This window comes from Oncorhynchus nerka, linkage group LG8 (genome assembly GCF_034236695.1).
Source record: "Oncorhynchus nerka isolate Pitt River linkage group LG8, Oner_Uvic_2.0, whole genome shotgun sequence".
Lineage (NCBI taxonomy): Eukaryota > Metazoa > Chordata > Actinopteri > Salmoniformes > Salmonidae > Oncorhynchus > Oncorhynchus nerka.
The window spans coordinates 58,937,114-58,961,003 of NC_088403.1; the positions used below are offsets into that span (position 1 = coordinate 58,937,114).

The 23,890-nt window shown below is 51.5% G+C and overlaps 1 protein-coding gene and 1 long non-coding RNA gene across 2 annotated transcripts; one reads left to right on the forward strand and one right to left on the reverse strand.

Annotated features, from left to right (window-relative positions):
* Positions 1–13,732: 13,732 nt before the first annotated feature.
* Positions 13,733–15,481, reverse strand: LOC115118847 (uncharacterized). The gene is made up of 4 exons (XR_003861910.2): positions 15,387–15,481; positions 15,199–15,250; positions 14,958–15,105; positions 13,733–14,741 (listed from the first exon to the last, which is right to left on the reverse strand). It is a non-coding gene; the product is annotated as an uncharacterized LOC115118847 (long non-coding RNA).
* Positions 15,482–20,271: 4,790 nt separating this feature from the next.
* si:dkey-219e21.4 (E3 ubiquitin-protein ligase TRIM62) lies at positions 20,272–23,487 on the forward strand. The gene is made up of 7 exons (XM_029667147.2): positions 20,272–20,502; positions 21,052–21,290; positions 21,550–21,645; positions 21,952–22,185; positions 22,280–22,299; positions 22,435–22,565; positions 22,720–23,487. Exons 2-7 carry the CDS (start codon positions 21,054–21,056, stop codon positions 23,337–23,339), a joined length of 1,338 nt encoding a protein of 445 aa, XP_029523007.1. The 5' UTR covers positions 20,272–20,502; positions 21,052–21,053; the 3' UTR covers positions 23,340–23,487.
* The last annotated feature ends 403 nt before the right edge of the window (positions 23,488–23,890 follow it).

Below are 23,890 nucleotides of genomic sequence, written 5' to 3' on the forward strand. Positions count from 1 at the left end.
GGGGTGTGACTCGGACACTAATACACGCTGGGGTGTGACTCGGACTGGGGTGTGACTCGGACACTAATACACGCTGGGGTGTGACTCGGACCCTGTAATACATGCCGGGGTGTGACTCGGACACTAATACATGCCGGGATGTGACTCGGACACTAATACACGCCGGGGTGTGACTCGGACACTAATACACGCTGGGGTGTGACTCGGACACTAATACACGCCGGGGTGTGACTCGGACACTAATACACGCCGGGGTGTGACTCGGACACTAATACACGCCGGGGTGTGACTCGGACACTAATACACGCCGGGGTGTGACTCGGACACTAATACACGCCGGGGTGTGACTCGGACACTAATACACGCTGGGGTGTGACTCAGACACTAATACACACTGGGGTGTGACTCGGACACTAATACACGCTGGGGTGTGACTCGGACACTAAATACACACTGGGGTGTGACTCGGACACTAATACACGCTGCGGTGTGACTCGGACACTAATACACGCTGGGGTGTGACTCGGACACTAATACACGCTGGGGTGTGACTCGGACACTAATACACGCTGGGGTGTGACTCGGACACTAATACACGCTGGGGTGTGACTCGGACCCTGTAATACACGCTGGTGTGTGACTCGGACACTAATACACGCTGGGGTGTGACTCGAACCCTGTAGTACACACTGGGGTGTGACTCGGACTGGGCTGTGACTCGGACACTAATACATGCCGGGGTGTGACTCGGACACTAATACACGCTGGGGTGTGACTCGGACACTAATACACGCTGGGGTGTGACTCGGACACTAATACACGCTGGGGTGTGACTCGGACACTAATACATGCCGGGGTGTGACTCGGACACTAATACACGCTGGGGTGTGACTCGGACACTAATACACGCTGGGGTGTGACTCGGACACTAATACACGCTGGGGTGTGACTCGGACACTAATACACGCTGGGGTGTGACTCGGACACTAAATACACACTGGGGTGTGACTCGGACACTAATACAAGCTGCGGTGTGACTCGGACACTAATACACGCTGGGGTGTGACTCGGACACTAATACACGCTGGGGTGTGACTCGGACACTAATACACGCTGGGGTGTGACTCGAACCCTGTAGTACACACTGGGGTGTGACTCGGACTGGGCTGTGACTCGGACACTAATACATGCCGGGGTGTGACTCGGACACTAATACACGCTGGGGTGTGACTCGGACACTAATACACGCTGGGGTGTGACTCGGACACTAATACACGCTGGGGTGTGACTCGGACACTAATACATGCCGGGGTGTGACTCGGACACTAATACACGCTGGGGTGTGACTCGGACACTAATACACGCTGGGGTGTGACTGGACACTAATACACGCTGGGGTGTGACTCGGACACTAATACACGCTGGGGTGTGACTCGGACACTAAATACACACTGGGGTGTGACTCGGACACTAATACAAGCTGCGGTGTGACTCGGACACTAATACACGCTGGGGTGTGACTCGGACACTAATACACGCTGGGGTGTGACTCGGACACTAATACACGCTGGGGTGTGACTCGGACACTAAATACACACTGGGGTGTGACTCGGACACTAATACACGCTACGGTGTGACTCGGACACTAATACACGCTGGGGTGTGACTCGGACACTAATACACGCTGGGGTGTGACTCGGACCCTGTAATACACGCTGGGGTGTGACTCGGACACTAATACACGCTGGGGTGTGACTCGGACACTAAATACACACTGGGGTGTGACTCGGACACTAATACAAGCTGCGGTGTGACTCGGACACTAATACATGCCGGGGTGTGACTCGGACACTAATACACGCTGGGGTGTGACTCGGACACTAATACACGCCGGGGTGTGACTCTGACACTAATACACACTGGGGTGTGACTCGGACACTAATACACGCCGGGGTGTGACTCGGACACTAATACACGCTGGGGTGTGACTCGGACACTAATACACGCTGGGGTGTGACTCGGACACTAATACACACTGGGGTGTGACTCGGACACTAATACACGCTGGGGTGTGACTCGGACACTAAATACACACTGGGGTGTGACTCGGACACTAATACACGCTGCGGTGTGACTCGGACACTAATACACGCTGGGGTGTGACTCGGACACTAATACACGCTGGGGTGTGACTCGGACACTAAAACACACTGGGGTGTGACTCGGACCCTGTAATACATGCTGGGGTGTGACTCGGACACTAATACATGCTGGGGTGTGACTCGGACACTAATACACGCTGGGTGTGGGGTGTGACTCGGACACTAATACACGCTGGGGTGTGACTCGGACTGGGGTGTGACTCGGACACTAATACACGCTGGGGTGTGACTCGGACCCTGTAATACATGCCGGGGTGTGACTCGGACACTAATACATGCCGGGATGTGACTCGGACACTAATACACGCCGGGGTGTGACTCGGACACTAATACACGCTGGGGTGTGACTCGGACACTAATACACGCCGGGGTGTGACTCGGACACTAATACACGCCGGGGGTGTGACTCGGACACTAATACACGCCGGGGTGTGACTCGGACACTAATACACGCTGGGGTGTGACTCGGACACTAATACACGCTGGGGTGTGACTCAGACACTAATACACACTGGGGTGTGACTCGGACACTAATACACGCTGGGGTGTGACTCGGACACTAAATACACACTGGGGTGTGACTCGGACACTAATACACGCTGCGGTGTGACTCGGACACTAATACACGCTGGGGTGTGACTCGGACACTAATACACGCTGGGGTGTGACTCGGACACTAATACACGCTGGGGTGTGACTCGGACACTAATACACGCTGGGGTGTGACTCGGACACTAATACACGCTGGGGTGTGACTCGGACACTAATACACACTGGGGTGTGACTCGGACACTAATACACGCTGGGGTGTGACTCGGACACTAATACCCGCTGGGGTGTGACTCGGACCCTGTAATACACGCTGGGGTGTGACTCGGACACTAATACACGCTGGGGTGTGACTCGGACCCTGTAGTACACACTGGGGTGTGACTCGGACTGGGCTGTGACTCGGACACTAATACATGCCGGGGTGTGACTCGGACACTAATACACGCTGGGGTGTGACTCGGACACTAATACACGCTGGGGTGTGACTCTGACACTAATACACACTGGGGTGTGACTCGGACACTAATACATGCCGGGGTGTGACTCGGACACTAATACACGCTGGGGTGTGACTCGGACACTAATACACGCTGGGGTGTGACTCGGACACTAATACACACTGGGGTGTGACTCGGACACTAATACACGCTGGGGTGTGACTCGGACACTAATACACGCTGCGGTGTGACTCGGACACTAATACACGCTGGGGTGTGACTCGGACACTAATACACGCTGGGGTGTGACTCGGACACTAAAACACACTGGGGTGTGACTCGGACCCTGTAATACATGCTGGGGTGTGACTCGGACACTAATACATGCTGGGGTGTGACTCGGACACTAATACACGCTGGGGTGTGACTCGGACACTAATACACGCTGGGGTGTGACTCGGACTGGGGTGTGACTCGGACACTAATACACGCTGGGGTGTGACTCGGACCCTGTAATACATGCCGGGGTGTGACTCGGACACTAATACATGCCGGGATGTGACTCGGACACTAATACACGCCGGGGTGTGACTCGGACACTAATACACGCCGGGGTGTGACTCGGACACTAATACACGCCGGGGTGTGACTCGGACACTAATACACGCTGGAGTGTGACTCGGACACTAATACACGCTGGGGTGTGACTCAGACACTAATACACACTGGGGTGTGACTCGGACACTAATACACGCTGGGGTGTGACTCGGACACTAAATACACACTGGGGTGTGACTCGGACACTAATACACGCTGCGGTGTGACTCGGACACTAATACACGCTGGGGTGTGACTCGGACACTAATACACGCTGGGGTGTGACTCGGACACTAATACACGCTGGGGTGTGACTCGGACACTAATACACGCTGGGGTGTGACTCGGACCCTGTAATACACGCTGGGGTGTGACTCGGACACTAATACACGCTGGGGTGTGACTCGAACCCTGTAGTACACACTGGGGTGTGACTCGGACTGGGCTGTGACTCGGACACTAATACATGCCGGGGTGTGACTCGGACACTAATACACGCTGGGGTGTGACTCGGACACTAATACACGCTGGGGTGTGACTCGGACACTAATACACGCTGGGGTGTGACTCGGACACTAATACATGCCGGGGTGTGACTCGGACACTAATACACGCTGGGGTGTGACTCGGACACTAATACACGCTGGGGTGTGACTCGGACACTAATACACGCTGGGGTGTGACTCGGACACTAATACACGCTGGGGTGTGACTCGGACACTAAATACACACTGGGGTGTGACTCGGACACTAATACAAGCTGCGGTGTGACTCGGACACTAATACACGCTGGGGTGTGACTCGGACACTAATACACGCTGGGGTGTGACTCGGACACTAATACACGCTGGGGTGTGACTCGGACACTAAATACACACTGGGGTGTGACTCGGACACTAATACACGCTACGGTGTGACTCGGACACTAATACACGCTGGGGTGTGACTCGGACACTAATACACGCTGGGGTGTGACTCGGACCCTGTGTGACTACACGCTGGGGTGTGACTCGGACACTAATACACGCTGGGGTGTGACTCGGACACTAAATACACACTGGGGTGTGACTCGGACACTAATACAAGCTGCGGTGTGACTCGGACACTAATACACGCTGCGGTGTGACTCGGACACTAATACACGCTGGGGTGTGACTCGGACACTAATACACGCTGGGGTGTGACTCGGACACTAATACACACTGGGGTGTGACTCGGACACTAATACACGCTGGGGTGTGACTCGGACACTAAATACACACTGGGGTGTGACTCGGACACTAATACAAGCTGCGGTGTGACTCGGACACTAATACACGCTGGGGTGTGACTCGGACACTAATACACGCTGGGGTGTGACTCGGACACTAATACACGCTGGGGTGTGACTCGGACACTAAATACACACTGGGGTGTGACTCGGACACTAATACACGCTACGGTGTGACTCGGACACTAATACACGCTGGGGTGTGACTCGGACACTAATACACGCTGGGGTGTGACTCGGACACTAATACACGCTGGGGTGTGACTCGGACACTAATACACGCTGGGGTGTGACTCGGACCCTGTAATACACGCTGGGGTGTGACTCGGACACTAATACACGCTGGGGTGTGACTCGGACCCTGTAGTACACACTGGGGTGTGACTCGGACTGGGCTGTGACTCGGACACTAATACATGCCGGGGTGTGACTCGGACACTAATACACGCTGGGGTGTGACTCGGACACTAATACACGCTGGGGTGTGACTCGGACACTAATACACGCTGGAGTGTGACTCGGACACTAATACACGCTGGGGTGTGACTCAGACACTAATACACACTGGGGTGTGACTCGGACACTAATACACGCTGGGGTGTGACTCGGACACTAAATACACACTGGGGTGTGACTCGGACACTAATACACGCTGCGGTGTGACTCGGACACTAATACACGCTGGGGTGTGACTCGGACACTAATACACGCTGGGGTGTGACTCGGACACTAATACACGCTGGGGTGTGACTCGGACACTAATACACGCTGGGGTGTGACTCGGACCCTGTAATACACGCTGGGGTGTGACTCGGACACTAATACACGCTGGGGTGTGACTCGAACCCTGTAGTACACACTGGGGTGTGACTCGGACTGGGCTGTGACTCGGACACTAATACATGCCGGGGTGTGACTCGGACACTAATACACGCTGGGGTGTGACTCGGACACTAATACACGCTGGGGTGTGACTCGGACACTAATACACGCTGGGGTGTGACTCGGACACTAATACATGCCGGGGTGTGACTCGGACACTAATACACGCTGGGGTGTGACTCGGACACTAATACACGCTGGGGTGTGACTCGGACACTAATACACGCTGGGGTGTGACTCGGACACTAATACACGCTGGGGTGTGACTCGGACACTAAATACACACTGGGGTGTGACTCGGACACTAATACAAGCTGCGGTGTGACTCGGACACTAATACACGCTGGGGTGTGACTCGGACACTAATACACGCTGGGGTGTGACTCGGACACTAATACACGCTGGGGTGTGACTCGGACACTAAATACACACTGGGGTGTGACTCGGACACTAATACACGCTACGGTGTGACTCGGACACTAATACACGCTGGGGTGTGACTCGGACACTAATACACGCTGGGGTGTGACTCGGACCCTGTAATACACGCTGGGGTGTGACTCGGACACTAATACACGCTGGGGTGTGACTCGGACACTAAATACACACTGGGTGTGACTCGGACACTAATACAAGCTGCGGTGTGACTCGGACACTAATACACGCTGCGGTGTGACTCGGACACTAATACACGCTGGGGTGTGACTCGGACACTAATACACGCTGGGGTGTGACTCGGACACTAATACACACTGGGGTGTGACTCGGACACTAATACACGCTGGGGTGTGACTCGGACACTAAATACACACTGGGGTGTGACTCGGACACTAATACAAGCTGCGGTGTGACTCGGACACTAATACACGCTGGGGTGTGACTCGGACACTAATACACGCTGGGGTGTGACTCGGACACTAATACACGCTGGGGTGTGACTCGGACACTAAATACACACTGGGGTGTGACTCGGACACTAATACACGCTACGGTGTGACTCGGACACTAATACACGCTGGGGTGTGACTCGGACACTAATACACGCTGGGGTGTGACTCGGACACTAATACACGCTGGGGTGTGACTCGGACACTAATACACGCTGGGGTGTGACTCGGACCCTGTAATACACGCTGGGGTGTGACTCGGACACTAATACACGCTGGGGTGTGACTCGGACCCTGTAGTACACACTGGGGTGTGACTCGGACTGGGCTGTGACTCGGACACTAATACATGCCGGGGTGTGACTCGGACACTAATACACGCTGGGGTGTGACTCGGACACTAATACACGCTGGGGTGTGACTCTGACACTAATACACACTGGGGTGTGACTCGGACACTAATACACGCCGGGGTGTGACTCGGACACTAATACACGCTGGGGTGTGACTCGGACACTAATACACGCTGGGGTGTGACTCGGACACTAATACACACTGGGGTGTGACTCGGACACTAATACACGCTGGGGTGTGACTCGGACACTAAATACACACTGGGGTGTGACTCGGACACTAATACACGCTGCGGTGTGACTCGGACACTAATACACGCTGGGGTGTGACTCGGACACTAATACACGCTGGGGTGTGACTCGGACACTAAAACACACTGGGGTGTGACTCGGACCCTGTAATACATGCTGGGGTGTGACTCGGACACTAATACATGCTGGGGTGTGACTCGGACACTAATACACGCTGGGGTGTGACTCGGACACTAATACACGCTGGGGTGTGACTCGGACTGGGGTGTGACTCGGACACTAATACACGCTGGGGTGTGACTCGGACCCTGTAATACATGCCGGGGTGTGACTCGGACACTAATACATGCCGGGATGTGACTCGGACACTAATACACGCCGGGGTGTGACTCGGACACTAATACACGCTGGGGTGTGACTCGGACACTAATACACGCCGGGGTGTGACTCGGACACTAATACACGCCGGGGTGTGACTCGGACACTAATACACGCCGGGGTGTGACTCGGACACTAATACACGCTGGGGTGTGACTCGGACACTAATACACGCTGGGGTGTGACTCAGACACTAATACACACTGGGGTGTGACTCGGACACTAATACACGCTGGGGTGTGACTCGGACACTAAATACACACTGGGGTGTGACTCGGACACTAATACACGCTGCGGTGTGACTCGGACACTAATACACGCTGGGGTGTGACTCGGACACTAATACACGCTGGGGTGTGACTCGGACACTAATACACGCTGGGGTGTGACTCGGACACTAATACACGCTGGGGTGTGACTCGGACACTAATACACGCTGGGGTGTGACTCGGACCCTGTAATACACGCTGGGGTGTGACTCGGACACTAATACACGCTGGGGTGTGACTCGGACCCTGTAGTACACACTGGGGTGTGACTCGGACTGGGCTGTGACTCGGACACTAATACATGCCGGGGTGTGACTCGGACACTAATACACGCTGGGGTGTGACTCGGACACTAATACACGCTGGGGTGTGACTCGGACACTAATACACACTGGGGTGTGACTCGGACACTAATACATGCCGGGGTGTGACTCGGACACTAATACACGCTGGGGTGTGACTCGGACACTAATACACGCTGGGGTGTGACTCGGACACTAATACACACTGGGGTGTGACTCGGACACTAATACACGCTGGGGTGTGACTCGGACACTAAATACACACTGGGGTGTGATTCGGACACTAATACAAGCTGCGGTGTGACTCGGACACTAATACACGCTGGGGTGTGACTCGGACACTAATACACGCTGGGGTGTGACTCGGACACTAATACACGCTGGGGTGTGACTCGGACACTAAATACACACTGGGGTGTGACTCGGACACTAATACACGCTACGGTGTGACTCGGACACTAATACACGCTGGGGTGTGACTCGGACACTAATACACGCTGGGGTGTGACTCGGACCCTGTAATACACGCTGGGGTGTGACTCGGACCCTGTAGTACACACTGGGGTGTGACTCGGACTGGGCTGTGACTCGGACACTAATACATGCCGGGGTGTGACTCGGACACTAATACACGCTGGGGTGTGACTCGGACACTAATACACGCTGGGGTGTGACTCGGACACTAATACATGCCGGGGTGTGACTCGGACACTAATACACGCTGGGGTGTGACTCGGACACTAATACACGCTGGGGTGTGACTCGGACACTAATACACACTGGGGTGTGACTCGGACACTAATACACGCTGGGGTGTGACTCTGACACTAAATACACACTGGGGTGTGACTCGGACACTAATACACGCTGCGGTGTGACTCGGACACTAATACACGCTGGGGTGTGACTCGGACACTAATACACGCTGGGGTGTGACTCGGACACTAATACACGCTGGGGTGTGACTCGGACCCTGTAGTACACGCTGGGGTGTGACTCGGACACTAATACACACTGGGGTGTGACTCGGACACTAATACACGCTGGGGTGTGACTCGGACACTAATACATGCCGGGGTGTAACTTGGACTGGGGTGTGACTCGGACACTAATACACGCTGGGGTGTGACTCGGACACTAATACATGCCGGGGTGTGACTCGGACTGGGGTGTGACTCGGACACTAATACACGCTGGGGTGTGACTCGGACCCTGTAATACATGCTGGGGTGTGACTCGGACACTAATACACGCTGGGGTGTGACTCGGACACTAATACACGCTGGGGTGTGACTCGGACCCTGTAGTACACGCTGGGGTGTGACTCGGACACTAATACACGCTGGGTGTGACTCGGACCCTGTAGTACACACTGGGGTGTGACTCGGACACTAATACATGCTGGGGTGTGACTCGGACTGGGGTGTGACTCGGACACTAATACACGCTGGGGTGTGACTCGGACACTAATACACACTGGGGTGTGACTCGGACACTAATACACGCTGGGATGTGACTCGGACCCTGTAATACACGCTGGGATGTGACTCGGACACTAATACACGCTGGGGTGTGACTCGGACACTAATACACGCTGGGGTGTGACTCGGACACTAATACACGCTGGGGTGTGACTCGGACACTAATACACACTGGGGTGTGACTCGGACACTAATACACGCTGGGGTGTGACTCGGACACTAATACACGCTGGGGTGTGACTCGGACACTAATACACACTGGGGTGTGACTCGGACACTAATACACGCTGGGGTGTGACTCGGACACTAATACATGCCGGGGTGTGACTCGGACACTAATACATGCCGGGGTGTGACTCGGACACTAATACACACTGGGGTGTGACTCGGACACTAATACACGCTGGGGTGTGACTCGGACACTAATACACGCTGGGGTGTGACTCGGACACTAATACACGCTGGGGTGTGACTCGGACACTAATACACGCTGGGGTGTGACTCGGACACTAATACATGCCGGGGTGTGACTCGGACACTAATACATGGCGGGGTGTGACTCGGACTGGGGTGTGACTCGGACACTAATACACGCTGGGGTGTGACTCGGACACTAATACATGCCGGGGTGTGACTCGGACACTAATACATGCCGGGGTGTGACTCGGACTGGGGTGTGACTCGGACACTAATACACGCTGGGGTGTGACTCGGACACTAATACATGCCGGGGTGTGACTCGGACTGGGGTGTGACTCGGACACTAATACACACTGGGGTGTGACTCGGACACTAATACACGCTGGGGTGTGACTCGGACACTAATACATGCCGGGGTGTGACTCGGACACTAATACATGCCGGGGTGTGACTCGGACACTAATACACGCTGGGGTGTGACTCGGACACTAATACACACTGGGGTGTGACTCGGACACTAATACATGCTGGGGTGTGACTCCGACACTAATACACGCTGGGGTGTGACTCGGACACTAATACACACTGGGGTGTGACTCGGACACTAATACACGCTGGGGTGTGACTCGGACACTAATACATGACGGGGTGTGACTTGGACTGGGGTGTGACTCGGACACTAATACACGCTGGGGTGTGACTCGGACACTAATACACGCTGGGGTGTGACTCGGACACTAATACACGCTGGGGTGTGACTCGGACACTAATACACGCTGAGGTGTGACTCGGACACTAATACACGCTGGGGTGTGACTCGGACACTAATACACGCTGGGGTGTGACTCGGACACTAATACACGCTGGGGTGTGACTCGGACACTAATACACACTGGGGTGTGACTCGGACACTAAAACACACTGGGGTGTGACTCGGACCCTGTAATACATGCTGGGGTGTGACTCGGACACTAATACATGCTGGGGTGTGACTCGGACACTAATACACGCTGGGGTGTGACTCGGACACTAATACACGCTGGGGTGTGACTCGGACCCTGTAGTACACGCTGGGGTGTGACTCGGACACTAATACATGCTGGGGTGTGACTCGGACTGGGGTGTGACTCGGACACTAATACACGCTGGGGTGTGACTCGGACCCTGTAATACACGCTGGGATGTGACTCGGACACTAATACACGCTGGGGTGTGACTCGGACACTAATACACGCTGGGGTGTGACTCGGACACTAATACACGCTGGGGTGTGACTCGGACACTAATACACACTGGGGTGTGACTCGGACACTAATACACGCTGGGATGTGACTCGGACCCTGTAATACACGCTGGGATGTGACTCGGACACTAATACACGCTGGGGTGTGACTCGGACACTAATACACGCTGGGGTGTGACTCGGACACTAATACACGCTGGGGTGTGACTCGGACACTAATACACACTGGGGTGTGACTCGGACACTAATACACGCTGGGGTGTGACTCGGACACTAATACACGCTGGGGTGTGACTCAGACACTAATACACACTGGGGTGTGACTCGGACACTAATACACGCTGGGGTGTGACTCGGACACTAAATACACACTGGGGTGTGACTCGGACACTAATACACGCTGTGGTGTGACTCGGACACTAATACACGCTGGGGTGTGACTCGGACACTAATACACGCTGGGGTGTGACTCGGACACTAATACACGCTGGGGTGTGACTCGGACACTAATACACGCTGGGGTGTGACTCGGACACTAATACACGCTGGGGTGTGACTCGGACACTAATACACGCTGGGGTGTGACTCGGACACTAATACACGCTGGGGTGTGACTCGGACACTAATACACGCTGGGGTGTGACTCGGACCCTGTAATACACGCTGGGGTGTGACTCGGACACTAATACACGCTGGGGTGTGACTCGGACCCTGTAGTACACACTGGGGTGTGACTCGGACTGGGCTGTGACTCGGACACTAATACATGCCGAGGTGTGACTCGGACACTAATACACGCTGGGGTGTGACTCGGACACTAATACACGCTGGGGTGTGACTCGGACACTAATACACACTGGGGTGTGACTCGGACACTAATACATGCCGGGGTGTGACTCGGACACTAATACACGCTGGGGTGTGACTCGGACACTAATACACGCTGGGGTGTGACTCGGACACTAATAAACGCTGGGGTGTGACTCGGACCCTGTAGTACACGCTGGGGTGTGACTCGGACACTAATACACACTGGGGTGTGACTCGGACACTAATACACGCTGGGGTGTGACTCGGACACTAATACATGCCGGGGTGTAACTTGGACTGGGGTGTGACTCGGACACTAATACACGCTGGGGTGTGACTCGGACACTAATACATGCCGGGGTGTGACTCGGACTGGGGTGTGACTCGGACACTAATACACGCTGGGGTGTGACTCGGACCCTGTAGTACACGCTGGGGTGTGACTCGGACACTAATACACGCTGGGGTGTGACTCGGACCCTGTAGTACACACTGGGGTGTGACTCGGACACTAATACATGCTGGGGTGTGACACGGACTGGGGTGTGACTCGGACACTAATACACGCTGGGGTGTGACTCGGACACTAATACACACTGGGGTGTGACTCGGACACTAATACACGCTGGGATGTGACTCGGACCCTGTAATACACGCTGGGATGTGACACGGACACTAATACACGCTGGGGTGTGACTCGGACACTAATACACGCTGGGGTGTGACTCGGAAACTAATACACGCTGGGGTGTGACTCGGACACTAATACACGCTGGGGTGTGACTCGGACACTAATACACGCTGGGGTGTGACTCGGACACTAATACACGCTGGGGTGTGACTCGGACACTAATACACGCTGGGGTGTGACTCGGACACTAATACACGCTGGGGTGTGACTCGGACACTAATACACGCTGGGGTGTGACTCGGACACTAATACACGCTGGGGTGTGACTCGGACACTAATACACGCTGGGGTGTGACTCGGACACTAATACACGCTGGGGTGTGACTCGGACACTAATACACGCTGGGGTGTGACTCGGACACTAATACACGCTGGGGTGTGACTCGGACACTAATACACGCTGGGGTGTGACTCGGACACTAATACATGCCGGGGTGTGACTCGGACTGGGGTGTGACTCGGACACTAATACACGCTGGGGTGTGACTCGGACACTAATACATGCCGGGGTGTGACTCGGACACTAATACATGCCGGGGTGTGACTCGGACTGGGGTGTGACTCGGACACTAATACACGCTGGGGTGTGACTCGGACACTGCATTCACTCTGCAAAAGACATTACTCAATACAGAACTCTGGGGACCAGTAGAGGATAGCAGTGTATCACTATGATTCAAATGAATCGGAGCCAGATATTCAGAGGGCTGTTTACTAAATAACAACCATGACACAAGGTTCATTGGAAGAAAATAAACAGAAAATCCACAGGGAATGGTGTTGATGACACATACAGGAAGAAATTAGTGGCTAACAAAGGAAGTGACACACAAAAAAATGATGCATTTACGCTTCACTCAGGTCCATGTGAATATGCATGCTGATTGCAAATCAGCTTCTTAAAAGGCTATATTTTCTACATCTTTCTAGATATCATTCTTGCATAATAAATAATAATTATGTGTATTCAGAAACTGAAGCTATACTAGCTAAACGCAGTGAGATCACAACACTATCCCAGAAGGCTCTGAGTTATCCTTCTCCATTGTCAGTCTGTTGCCTGCGCTCCTTCCTGGAAGGACATGAGTCGCCTCCAGTGTAAGGTGTATCATTCCAGATCCGGATGGATCTATCTTCCGCCTCATCCGCCTGCAGGGCAGGAAAACATGGTGTTTATATCCCACCGTCTTGAGCACAGAAGAATAAAATGGATGCCTTTCACCTGTTTTCTTAGGTAAATCTCCTGGAAAGCTCAGCTTTAGTTTCATACATACAGTCCAGTCAGTTATTTTGATGCAACGGCATTGACCTCGTTTTGGAGGTCACGTCCAACATGCGCCTTCTTCAACGACACAGCTTCTGTTCTCTGTGTGGACTAGTTCCTACTAGTGCTCCAAAACAGCGTTACACATTGACATACAGCAGGAAATCAAGAATTCTGTGAATTCAAAATGGTGGTGTAACATGAGATTATCCATATTTATTAAGCAAAAACAAGTTAAATGTCTTTAAAAGACTGACTGACTGTCAACAGTACAGCAACCAACCAACCACACACAAGCTGCCAACTAATGACTACTTCACATCTGCTACACACACACATCTCCCTTGCTGTGTGGTGAGTTGTGAAAGTGGGGTTGTGTGACCACTCTGCTGTCTCCTTCAACTTGTTGGCTCTGCACTGGGCTCGACTGCCTCTTGGAATTTGACTTTTTGGGTTGTTGTTTGGGCAGGATCTTGCCTCCCTTGGTCTTACTGGGACAGGAGGGAGAGAGCAAGTTCAGACACACTCACACAGGCAAACACAATCCGTACAAACCCTCAGAGAAACACGCCATTTAGGGTGTGTAACCAAACTGTACTGACATGGGTAGAGCTGGGAGCAGACAGTAGTTTGGTGCCAGCCTTGTCTGTCCGTGTCTGTGTTTCTCTGTGTGCTGTGTCTGGGTATATGAAGTACAGTAAACTCACTTGTTACTGGTCCTCTGTCTTTGAGGGGACAGGCTCTGCGTTTGTGCTTCAAGCTACCACAGTTGTAGCAGCCTTCCAGACCTGGGCTGTTCCCACAGGGGTGGTCCCGGGGGGGTACAGCGGCCACAGGGCTGGCAGTGACGCCAGGCTGGGGAGGGGGAGAGATGCCAGTCAAACCGTCACTCAACCCAAACCATGAACATCGGTGTTTGGCAGTGTTAGCAGTCTAGGAGATACTCACATGGTTTCACGCACTTCTGACACTCTTAGCAATACTTTCCCTGCTTCCCATCCTGCAAGAACCAAGAGAGAAGATGAAAAGTGATATCGCAGCACATGCACCTCTCATTCAACGGCAACGTAGCCAATTATTTCAAGTTAAAACTGTTGCAACATGACTTTTTCCGCCGGCCGTGGAGAAAGACATACCTTCGAAGGGAACGTTGCATTTAACACAACGCTTGTTCTCAGACCACACATCTCTCTCACAGACTTCTCAGAATCTAAGAGAAGCAAAGACCAAGACAGACAAATCAGATGTCATCTCTTCAGAATTCCACTCTAATACTTATCTATATATAATATATATATTTTATCCCACCAAAATGAATCCTTTTTAAACTGACCAATAAGACGATCTAGATTTTCCATGTTCCATTTAGGATGACATCTTAATATGATTAGATTACTGTAATAGGTTATTGGCTCATGTGCAACATGGAATAGTGGGTTGTACCTGTACCCCTCCTCTTTATGGAGGATGGTGTCTCGTGGTGTCAGGTTGGTGTGTGTACCTGTACCCCTCCTCTTTAGGGAGGATGATGTCTCGTGGTGTCAGGTTGGTGTGTGTACCTGTACCCCTCCTCTTTAGGGAGGATGATGTCTCGTGGTGTCAGGTTGGTGTGTGTACCTGTACCCCTCCTCTTTAGGGGGGATGATGTCTCGTGGTGTCAGGTTGGTGTGTGTACCTGTACCCCTCCTCTTTAGAGAGGATGGTGTCTCGTGGTGTGTGTACCTGTACCCCTCCTCTTTAGGGAGGATGATGTCTCGTGGTATCAGGTTGGTGTGTGTACCTGTACCCCTCCTCTTTAGGGAGGATGGTGTCTCGTGGTGTGTGTACCTGTACCCCTCCTCTTTAGGGGGGATGATGTCTCGTGGTATCAGGTTGGTGTGTGTACCTGTACCCCTCCTCTTTAGGGAGGATGGTGTCTCGTGGTGTGTGTACCTGTACCCCTCCTCTTTAGGGAGGATGATGTCTCGTGGTATCAGGTTGGTGTGTGTACCTGTACCCCTCCTCTTTAGGGAGGATGATGTCTCGTGGTATCAGGTTGGTGTGTGTACCTGTACCCCTCCTCTTTAGGGAGGATGGTGTCTCGTGGTGTCAGGTTGGTGTGTGTACCTGTACCCCTCCTCTTTAGGGAGGATGATGTCTCGTGGTGTCAGGTTGGTGTGTGTACCTGTACCCCTCCTCTTTAGGGAGGATGATGTCTCGTGGTGTCAGGTTGGTGTGTGTACCTGTACCCCTCCTCTTTAGGGAGGATGGTGTCTCGTGGTGTGTGTACCTGTACCCCTCCTCTTTAGGGAGGATGATGTCTCGTGGTATCAGGTTGGTGTGTGTACCTGTACCCCTCCTCTTTAGGGAGGATGGTGTCTCGTGGTGTGTGTACCTGTACCCCTCCTCTTTAGGGAGGATGATGTCTCGTGGTATCAGGTTGGTGTGTGTACCTGTACCCCTCCTCTTTAGGGAGGATGGTGTCTCGTGGTGTCAGGTTGGTGTGTGTACCTGTACCCCTCCTCTTTAGGGAGGATGGTGTCTCGTGGTGTCAGGTTGGTGTGTGTACCTGTACCCCTCCTCTTTAGGGAGGATGGTGTCTCGTGGTGTCAGGTTGGTGTGTGTACCTGTATCCCTCCTCTTTAGGGAGGATGATGTCAGGTTGGTGTGTGTACCTGTACCCCTCCTCTTTAGGGAGGATGATGTCAGGTTGGTGTGTGTACCTGTACCCCTCCTCTTTAGGGAGGATGGTGTCTCGTGGTGTCAGGTTGGTGTGTGTACCTGTACCCCTCCTCTTTAGGGAGGATGGTGTCTCGTGGTGTCAGGTTGGTGTGTGTACCTGTACCCCTCCTCTTTAGGGAGGATGGTGTCTCGTGGTGTCAGGTTGGTGTGTGTACCTGTACCCCTCCTCTTTAGGGAGGATGATGTCTCGTGGTGTCAGGTTGGTGTGTGTACCTGTACCCCTCCTCTTTAGGGAGGATGATGTCTCGTGGTGTCAGGTTGGTGTGTGTACCTGTACCCCTCCTCTTTAGAGAGGATGGTGTCTCGTGGTGTGTGTACCTGTACCCCTCCTCTTTAGGGAGGATGATGTCTCGTGGTATCAGGTTGGTGTGTGTACCTGTACCCCTCCTCTTTAGGGAGGATGGTGTCTCGTGGTGTGTGTACCTGTACCCCTCCTCTTTAGGGAGGATGATGTCTCGTGGTATCAGGTTGGTGTGTGTACCTGTACCCCTCCTCTTTAGGGAGGATGGTGTCTCGTGGTGTGTGTACCTGTACCCCTCCTCTTTAGGGAGGATGATGTCTCGTGGTATCAGGTTGGTGTGTGTACCTGTACCCCTCCTCTTTAGGGAGGATGGTGTCTCGTGGTGTGTGTACCTGTACCCCTCCTCTTTAGGGAGGATGATGTCAGGTTGGTGTGTGTACCTGTACCCCTCCTCTTTAGGGAGGATGGTGTCTCGTGGTGTGTGTACCTGTACCCCTCCTCTTTAGGGAGGATGGTGTCTCGTGGTGTCAGGTTGGTGAACAGGCGGACAGCTTACTGTCCATCTTTCCATGTTTGTAGAGGGGATGGTTGTCATAGTCCACCTAGGAGAACAACAATGAGTCCATTTGATGGTGGAAGGACTACACAGTGAGTCTGTTTGATGGTGGAAGGACTACCCAGTGAGTCTGTGTGGTGGTGGAAGGACTGCCCAGTGAGTCTGTTTGGTGGTGGAAGGACTACCCAGTGAGTCTGTTTGGTGGTAGAAGGACTACACAGTGAGTCTGTTTGGTGGTGGAAGGACTACACAGTGAGTCTGTTTGGTGGTAGAAGGACTACACAGTGAGTCTGTTTGGTGGTGGAAGGACTACACAGTGAGTCTGTTTGGTGGTGGAAGGACTACACAGTGAGTCTGTTTGGTGGTGGAAGGACTACACAGTGAGTCTGTTTGGTGGTAGAAGGACTACCCAGTGAGTCTGTTTGGTGGTAGAAGGACTACACAGTGAGTCTGTTTGGTGGTAGAAGGACTACACAGTGAGTCTGTTTGGTGGTAGAAGGACTACACAGTGAGTCTGTTTGGTGGTAGAAGGACTACACAGTGAGTCTGTTTGGTGGTGGAAGGACTACACAGTGAGTCTGTTTGGTGGTGGAAGGACTACCCAGTGAGTCTGTTTGGTGGTGGAAGGACTACACAGTGAGTCTGTTTGGTGGTGGAAGGACTACCCAGTGAGTCTGTTTGGTGGTGGAAGGACTACACAGTGAGTCTGTTTGGTGGTAGAAGGACTACACAGTGAGTCTGTTTGGTGGTAGAAGGACTACACAGTGAGTCTGTTTGGTGGTGGAAGGACTACACAGTGAGTCTGTTTGGTGGTAGAAGGACTACCCAGTGAGTCTGTTTGGTGGTGGAAGGACTACACAGTGAGTCTGTTTGGTGGTAGAAGGACTACACAGTGAGTCTGTTTGGTGGTGGAAGGACTACACAGTGAGTCTGTTTGGTGGTGGAAGGACGGCCCAGTGAGTCTGTTTGGTGGTGGAAGGACTACACAGTGAGTCTGTTTGGTGGTGGAAGGACTACACAGTGAGTCTGTTTGGTGGTGGAAGGACTACACAGTGAGTCTGTTTGGTGATGGAAGGACTACACAGTGAGTCTGTTTGGTGGTAGAAGGACTACACAGTGAGTCTGTTTGGTGGTGGAAGGACTACACAGTGAGTCTGTTTGGTGGTGGAAGGACTACACAGTGAGTCTGTTTGGTGGTAGAAGGACTACACAGTGAGTCTGTTTGGTGGTAGAAGGACTACACAGTGAGTCTGTTTGGTGGTGGAAGGACTACACAGTGAGTCTGTTTGGTGGTGGAAGGACTACACAGTGAGTCTGTTTGGTGGTGGAAGGACTACATATCGTAAAACAAAGTAAGTAGCCTTGTCTGAGCCAGAACGCCCATAGTCCAGGAGCCTATCTCCAGTTTCTGTAGCGTGTGGCAGCTTGATGTACAAGTACACCCCCTGGGCAGGACGCTAGTCTACCACAAGGCCTTACCCACAATCTGTAATGCTGAGTGACAAGCAGAGAGACATGGGTATACATACAGTACATTATAGTAAATGCACATTATTATCAATCATTATCTTTTACTAATGTAGACATGTCAAGCTGTGCTCCTAAGATTAGCCAATACGTCTGAATACAACTGGCTTGCCTGGTAGTCTAGAGGGGAAGTACTCCAGGATACGCAGTTCAAAGAAGTATGGGAAGCTTCAAACCATGGGCATCTATCTCCACACTGTTCTCTGGAGATACACACAAAAATAATAATAAATAAATAATAAAATAAAATCAGGTTATGGATTTAAGTCCTTAATTTCTTCTTATAAATATCTAGGAACATCTATGTCAATGTTTTGAATTGGAAAATGCATTATGTTTTTAATAATTAATCCAATCGATTGGCATTTCTTTTATTTCATTAGCGGAGACAAATTAGTTAAATGAAACGCTAACTGGAGGTCTGCAGTTTCCTCTATGTTTTTCTGAGATTTGGGGGAAACTGTGGGCCAGAGGCTTCACCAGGCCCCCGAATGGAGGGTCAGACACCATGATCACTTTCTCCCCATTTTCCACTCACTGAGGAAGGCTTGGACGACCCGCTCGCTGCCTGTCTAAAAACATTACATGGAACTCAATACTCTCAAGCCTTTGGATAAAGGAATTTCAAGACAATCATGAGGTTTAAACTTTAACCTCTCCTCTAAAGAAGTGGTGGTTGAACATGTTCAATTTCAAGACAATCATAAGATTTAAACTTTAACCTCTCCTCTAAAGAAGTGGTGGTTGAACATGTTGAATTTCAAGACAATCATGAGGTTTAAACTTGAACCTCTCCTCTAAAGAAGTGGTGGTTGGACATGTTGCAGTGACATAACTTGTCATAAATCTAAGCCTATCTGGAACAGACAAAAACAAGATTTCCACATGACATCTGCTAGTGCTTTCATTAAATCCTTCATTCTGTGTAACGTAGGATCACTATGAGCCTGGAGGATTAGGGTGGGACCATCACGGCAGCTGGCCTCTTCCTGTACATAACAGGAAGTCCACTGGTTTGTATGGGTGTGATCTATACATTTCCAATCTTGGCAAGATAATCACTGAAAGGGCACTTGAGCAACAGTAAGACTCACTCACACAAACACACAGGACTCAGCTTGTTACTCGACACCACACCCTTACTGGTGTTCAGTCTGACACATTCCTTGCAGACACGCACAGAGAACGGATGAGACATAGGAACAGAGTGAGTATAAACATACATACAGCTCATAAACATACATTAGGCTATACCAATACTGATTAGTTTGGGATTGTCGGGCACAGAACTCATTTCCTTAAAGCTGCAGGAGGGTTTATGATTAAATAACAGAAGGCATTGGTAAACTTGAGTCAAGAATTCCGTTCAATGTAATGCATTGAGCTATATGATGCATGAATCCATTCTGCTATCCTGCAATTAGCCTAGCTACCCTGCTAAATATTTATTTTACTAAGTTGTAGCAGTACCTGTATTTTGAAAACTTTTGACTAAGTTGTGCAAGGGTTTATCATAATGGAGCCTGGAGAGAGTTTCAACAGACAAGCCTCTCGAGACTGCAGCATACCAGCCTCTTAAAACCAGAGGAACTAGCTCACTTACGAAATACAATCACACAGCCATCACATTTGTTAGATTGAATTCTGAATTCACCTCCAAATGTCAACCACATCTTGAATGAAGGAGATTATCAAAGCCCAGTGGTAGGGAATAGATTCAAGTGTGTCTAAGTTGATGTGACTACCACTTTCTTAGCGATGGCAGATAAGGACCTAATAACCGATGACCAGAGACTGGAAGTGTCCCCTGGCTCTTTGCTCTCAGTCCAGAGTGGTGCTCTGGATCCCCTTGTAGAATATCAGGCAGTGCTACAGGATGGCACTCTCTCACTGGTCCCCCTGGACAGTCACGCTACTGGAGAGGGGGTGGTTCAGCCGTACCCTCGCTCCCCAAAGCTGCTCCGCAAGGTGGCTGCATCCAGACATCTCTCTGAGGTAAATGTTATGATAGTAACCGCTACTAGTCCTGTTACCAATGATTCCCTGGTGGTAATGTCTAGTATTTCACCTTTATTTAAACAATACGGCCTCATTTGCACTAGCTAATTGGAAACCAATCGATTCAAAATCAATCGTCATTAGCAGTGACTGAGAATCAATCTATTCAGAAGCAATTCTCATTTGCAGTAATTGAGAAAACCATCAATGAGAGTTTCACTCTGTGTTGTCCTCTCAAACCCCATCTGTGCTGTAGGAGCAGCTGTCTAGACGCCTGGAGGAACTGCAGTCAGAAAGAACCAGAACTAAGGCCCACATTCAATCTCTGAAGAAACGCAAGGCTGATCTCTCTGTGAGTACAACACTGCCTCCCTATGGTCCATAAGTGCCACTGCAGCCAAGGGCAACACAACCCATAGAGAATTCTCTCCATATTTCCTAACCTTGCATTGGTAACGTAGACTAGCTGAAATAATGGATTAGAATGAGAGACTTGTTTTTTCTTACTCATAACACATCAAGGTCCCTAGCGCTGGTGCCAGTCTGCTAAATCATTTGTCATTGTCATGGCGAACGACATAGAAGTTGGCTCAGAAACAGACTTGCATCTAAGCTATGGGTTCCCCTTAACTTCACAATTTCCTCACCTCTCATGAAGAGAAGCACAGAGGTGATGAAGCACCAGGTGAGGGAGAGGGTCGAGGGCATGAGGGCCGCCCTGCAGAGAGACCAGCAGGCCATGATGGACTCTCTGGAGCTGGACCGCATAGAGACCAGCGCCAGACTAGACCATGTCCTGAAGGGCTGGGACCAACACCTAGGACAGGTCCAGAGGAGCATCACCACTACCCAGAAATCCCTGGGGCAGACTTGGACAGGGGGCGATAAACAGGTCTGATTTTAGATACTTCAGATTAACCACATGTCGGCTAACAGGAGTTTCAGTGTTATGCCATTTCAACAAATCTGTGTACTCCATTTTACAGAATCATCCTGACAATCTCAGGTAAAAACAAATATAAAACAATACTCTAACTTCTCTCATTTGCTTGAGATGTTATGACTAGGCTTTTTTTGATGAAAATGTATAGGAACTCTGGGATTGGGATAAGACCATGTGGAACTGTCTGTCCCCCTGTAGCCATAAGAAGCCAGATGCTTCCGAAGCAGAGATCCGGCTGAACGAAGAGAGGTTTGAGAAGCTTCTGAAAACCCTACGCTCCTTCTACAAGGACCTGAAGGCCCAGCTTCAGAGGAAGACACTGTTGCTGGGTAACAAACGTTATGTCTGCTTATCCATCTAGCCACAAGAGGCTATGATCAAATCTCTACATGGTAACATCTCTACTCTGGATCGAGGTAGGATTTTGGGGGAAAAGTGGTGGTCACAGATACAGAAATGATTTCTGTTTTTATCCGTTTGCAGATTCTTTCCCAGTGATGATGGACAGGCAGACCTGCCATAGCAAGATCACAGTGACGGGAGAAGGGCGAGGCATGTGCTTCTCTGACTTCGCCCAGTCTTCTCCAGAGCACCCTCTCCAGTTCGACAAGGTCTGCTGTGCTCTGGGCTCCGTCGCCGTGACAACGGGCCAACGCTACTGGGAGGCCGACGTCCGCTGCTGCTCCGCCTGGGCTGTGGGCGTGGCCTACGGCTGCCTGGACAGGAAGGGGCGCGACAAAGGCGCCAAGCTGGGGCGGAACAGAAACTCGTGGTGTGTGGAGCTCAGGCATGGCCGTCTCTCCGCCTGGCACAACGACAGGCACGTGTCGTGCTCCGCAAGCGGGCGAGGGGTGCCAGGCAGGGTGGGCGTGTGGGTGCACTACGAGAAGGGAAAGCTGGCGTTCTACGATGCCGAGACTATGAAGGTCCTGCAGGAGTTCTCTGCAGCCCTGACGACCGTGTTTGATAGGGTGCATCATCAGTTCACTGAGCCCCTGTACCCTGCGTTCTGCTTCCTAAGACCATCAGAGGGACAGGTGTGGCCCAGCCATATGGAGATACGGGACATCAACACTCCCATAGCGATCCATAAATGTCAATAAGCATTGTTGGATACGCACAGTCATGTCCTATTCAAAGTGTGTGCTCTACTCTCAACTCATTTCTATACTGGTTTTGTTCACTCGTAACAAATGTTCATCTGAACAATGCATTGTGTGACCTTGTCAAATAAAACTGACCTGAAGTTTATAGCCAGTAGCAGACTTTTCATGGGGTCACCTTTACCTTCCTGGTTTCTTAGCTTGATTAGCTCATGGAGTATGGAAGAAACAGTGAAATAAACAATCACACATAATAACAAACAATCCCAGAAACACTTAACATTGTAATATAGAACGTGGTCAATCACCACCTTCCGGAGACACCTGAAACCCCACCTCTTTAAGGAATACCTAGGATAGGATAAAGTAATCCCTCTCACCCCCTTAAAAGATTTAGATGCACTACTGTTCCACTGGATGTCATAAGGTGAATGCACCAATTTGTAAGTCGCTCTGGATAAGAGCGTCTGCTAAATGACTTAAATGTAAATGTAAATGTCTGTACTTATAATTATTGGCTATGATGCTTTCGATGGATATATTTAAAAACA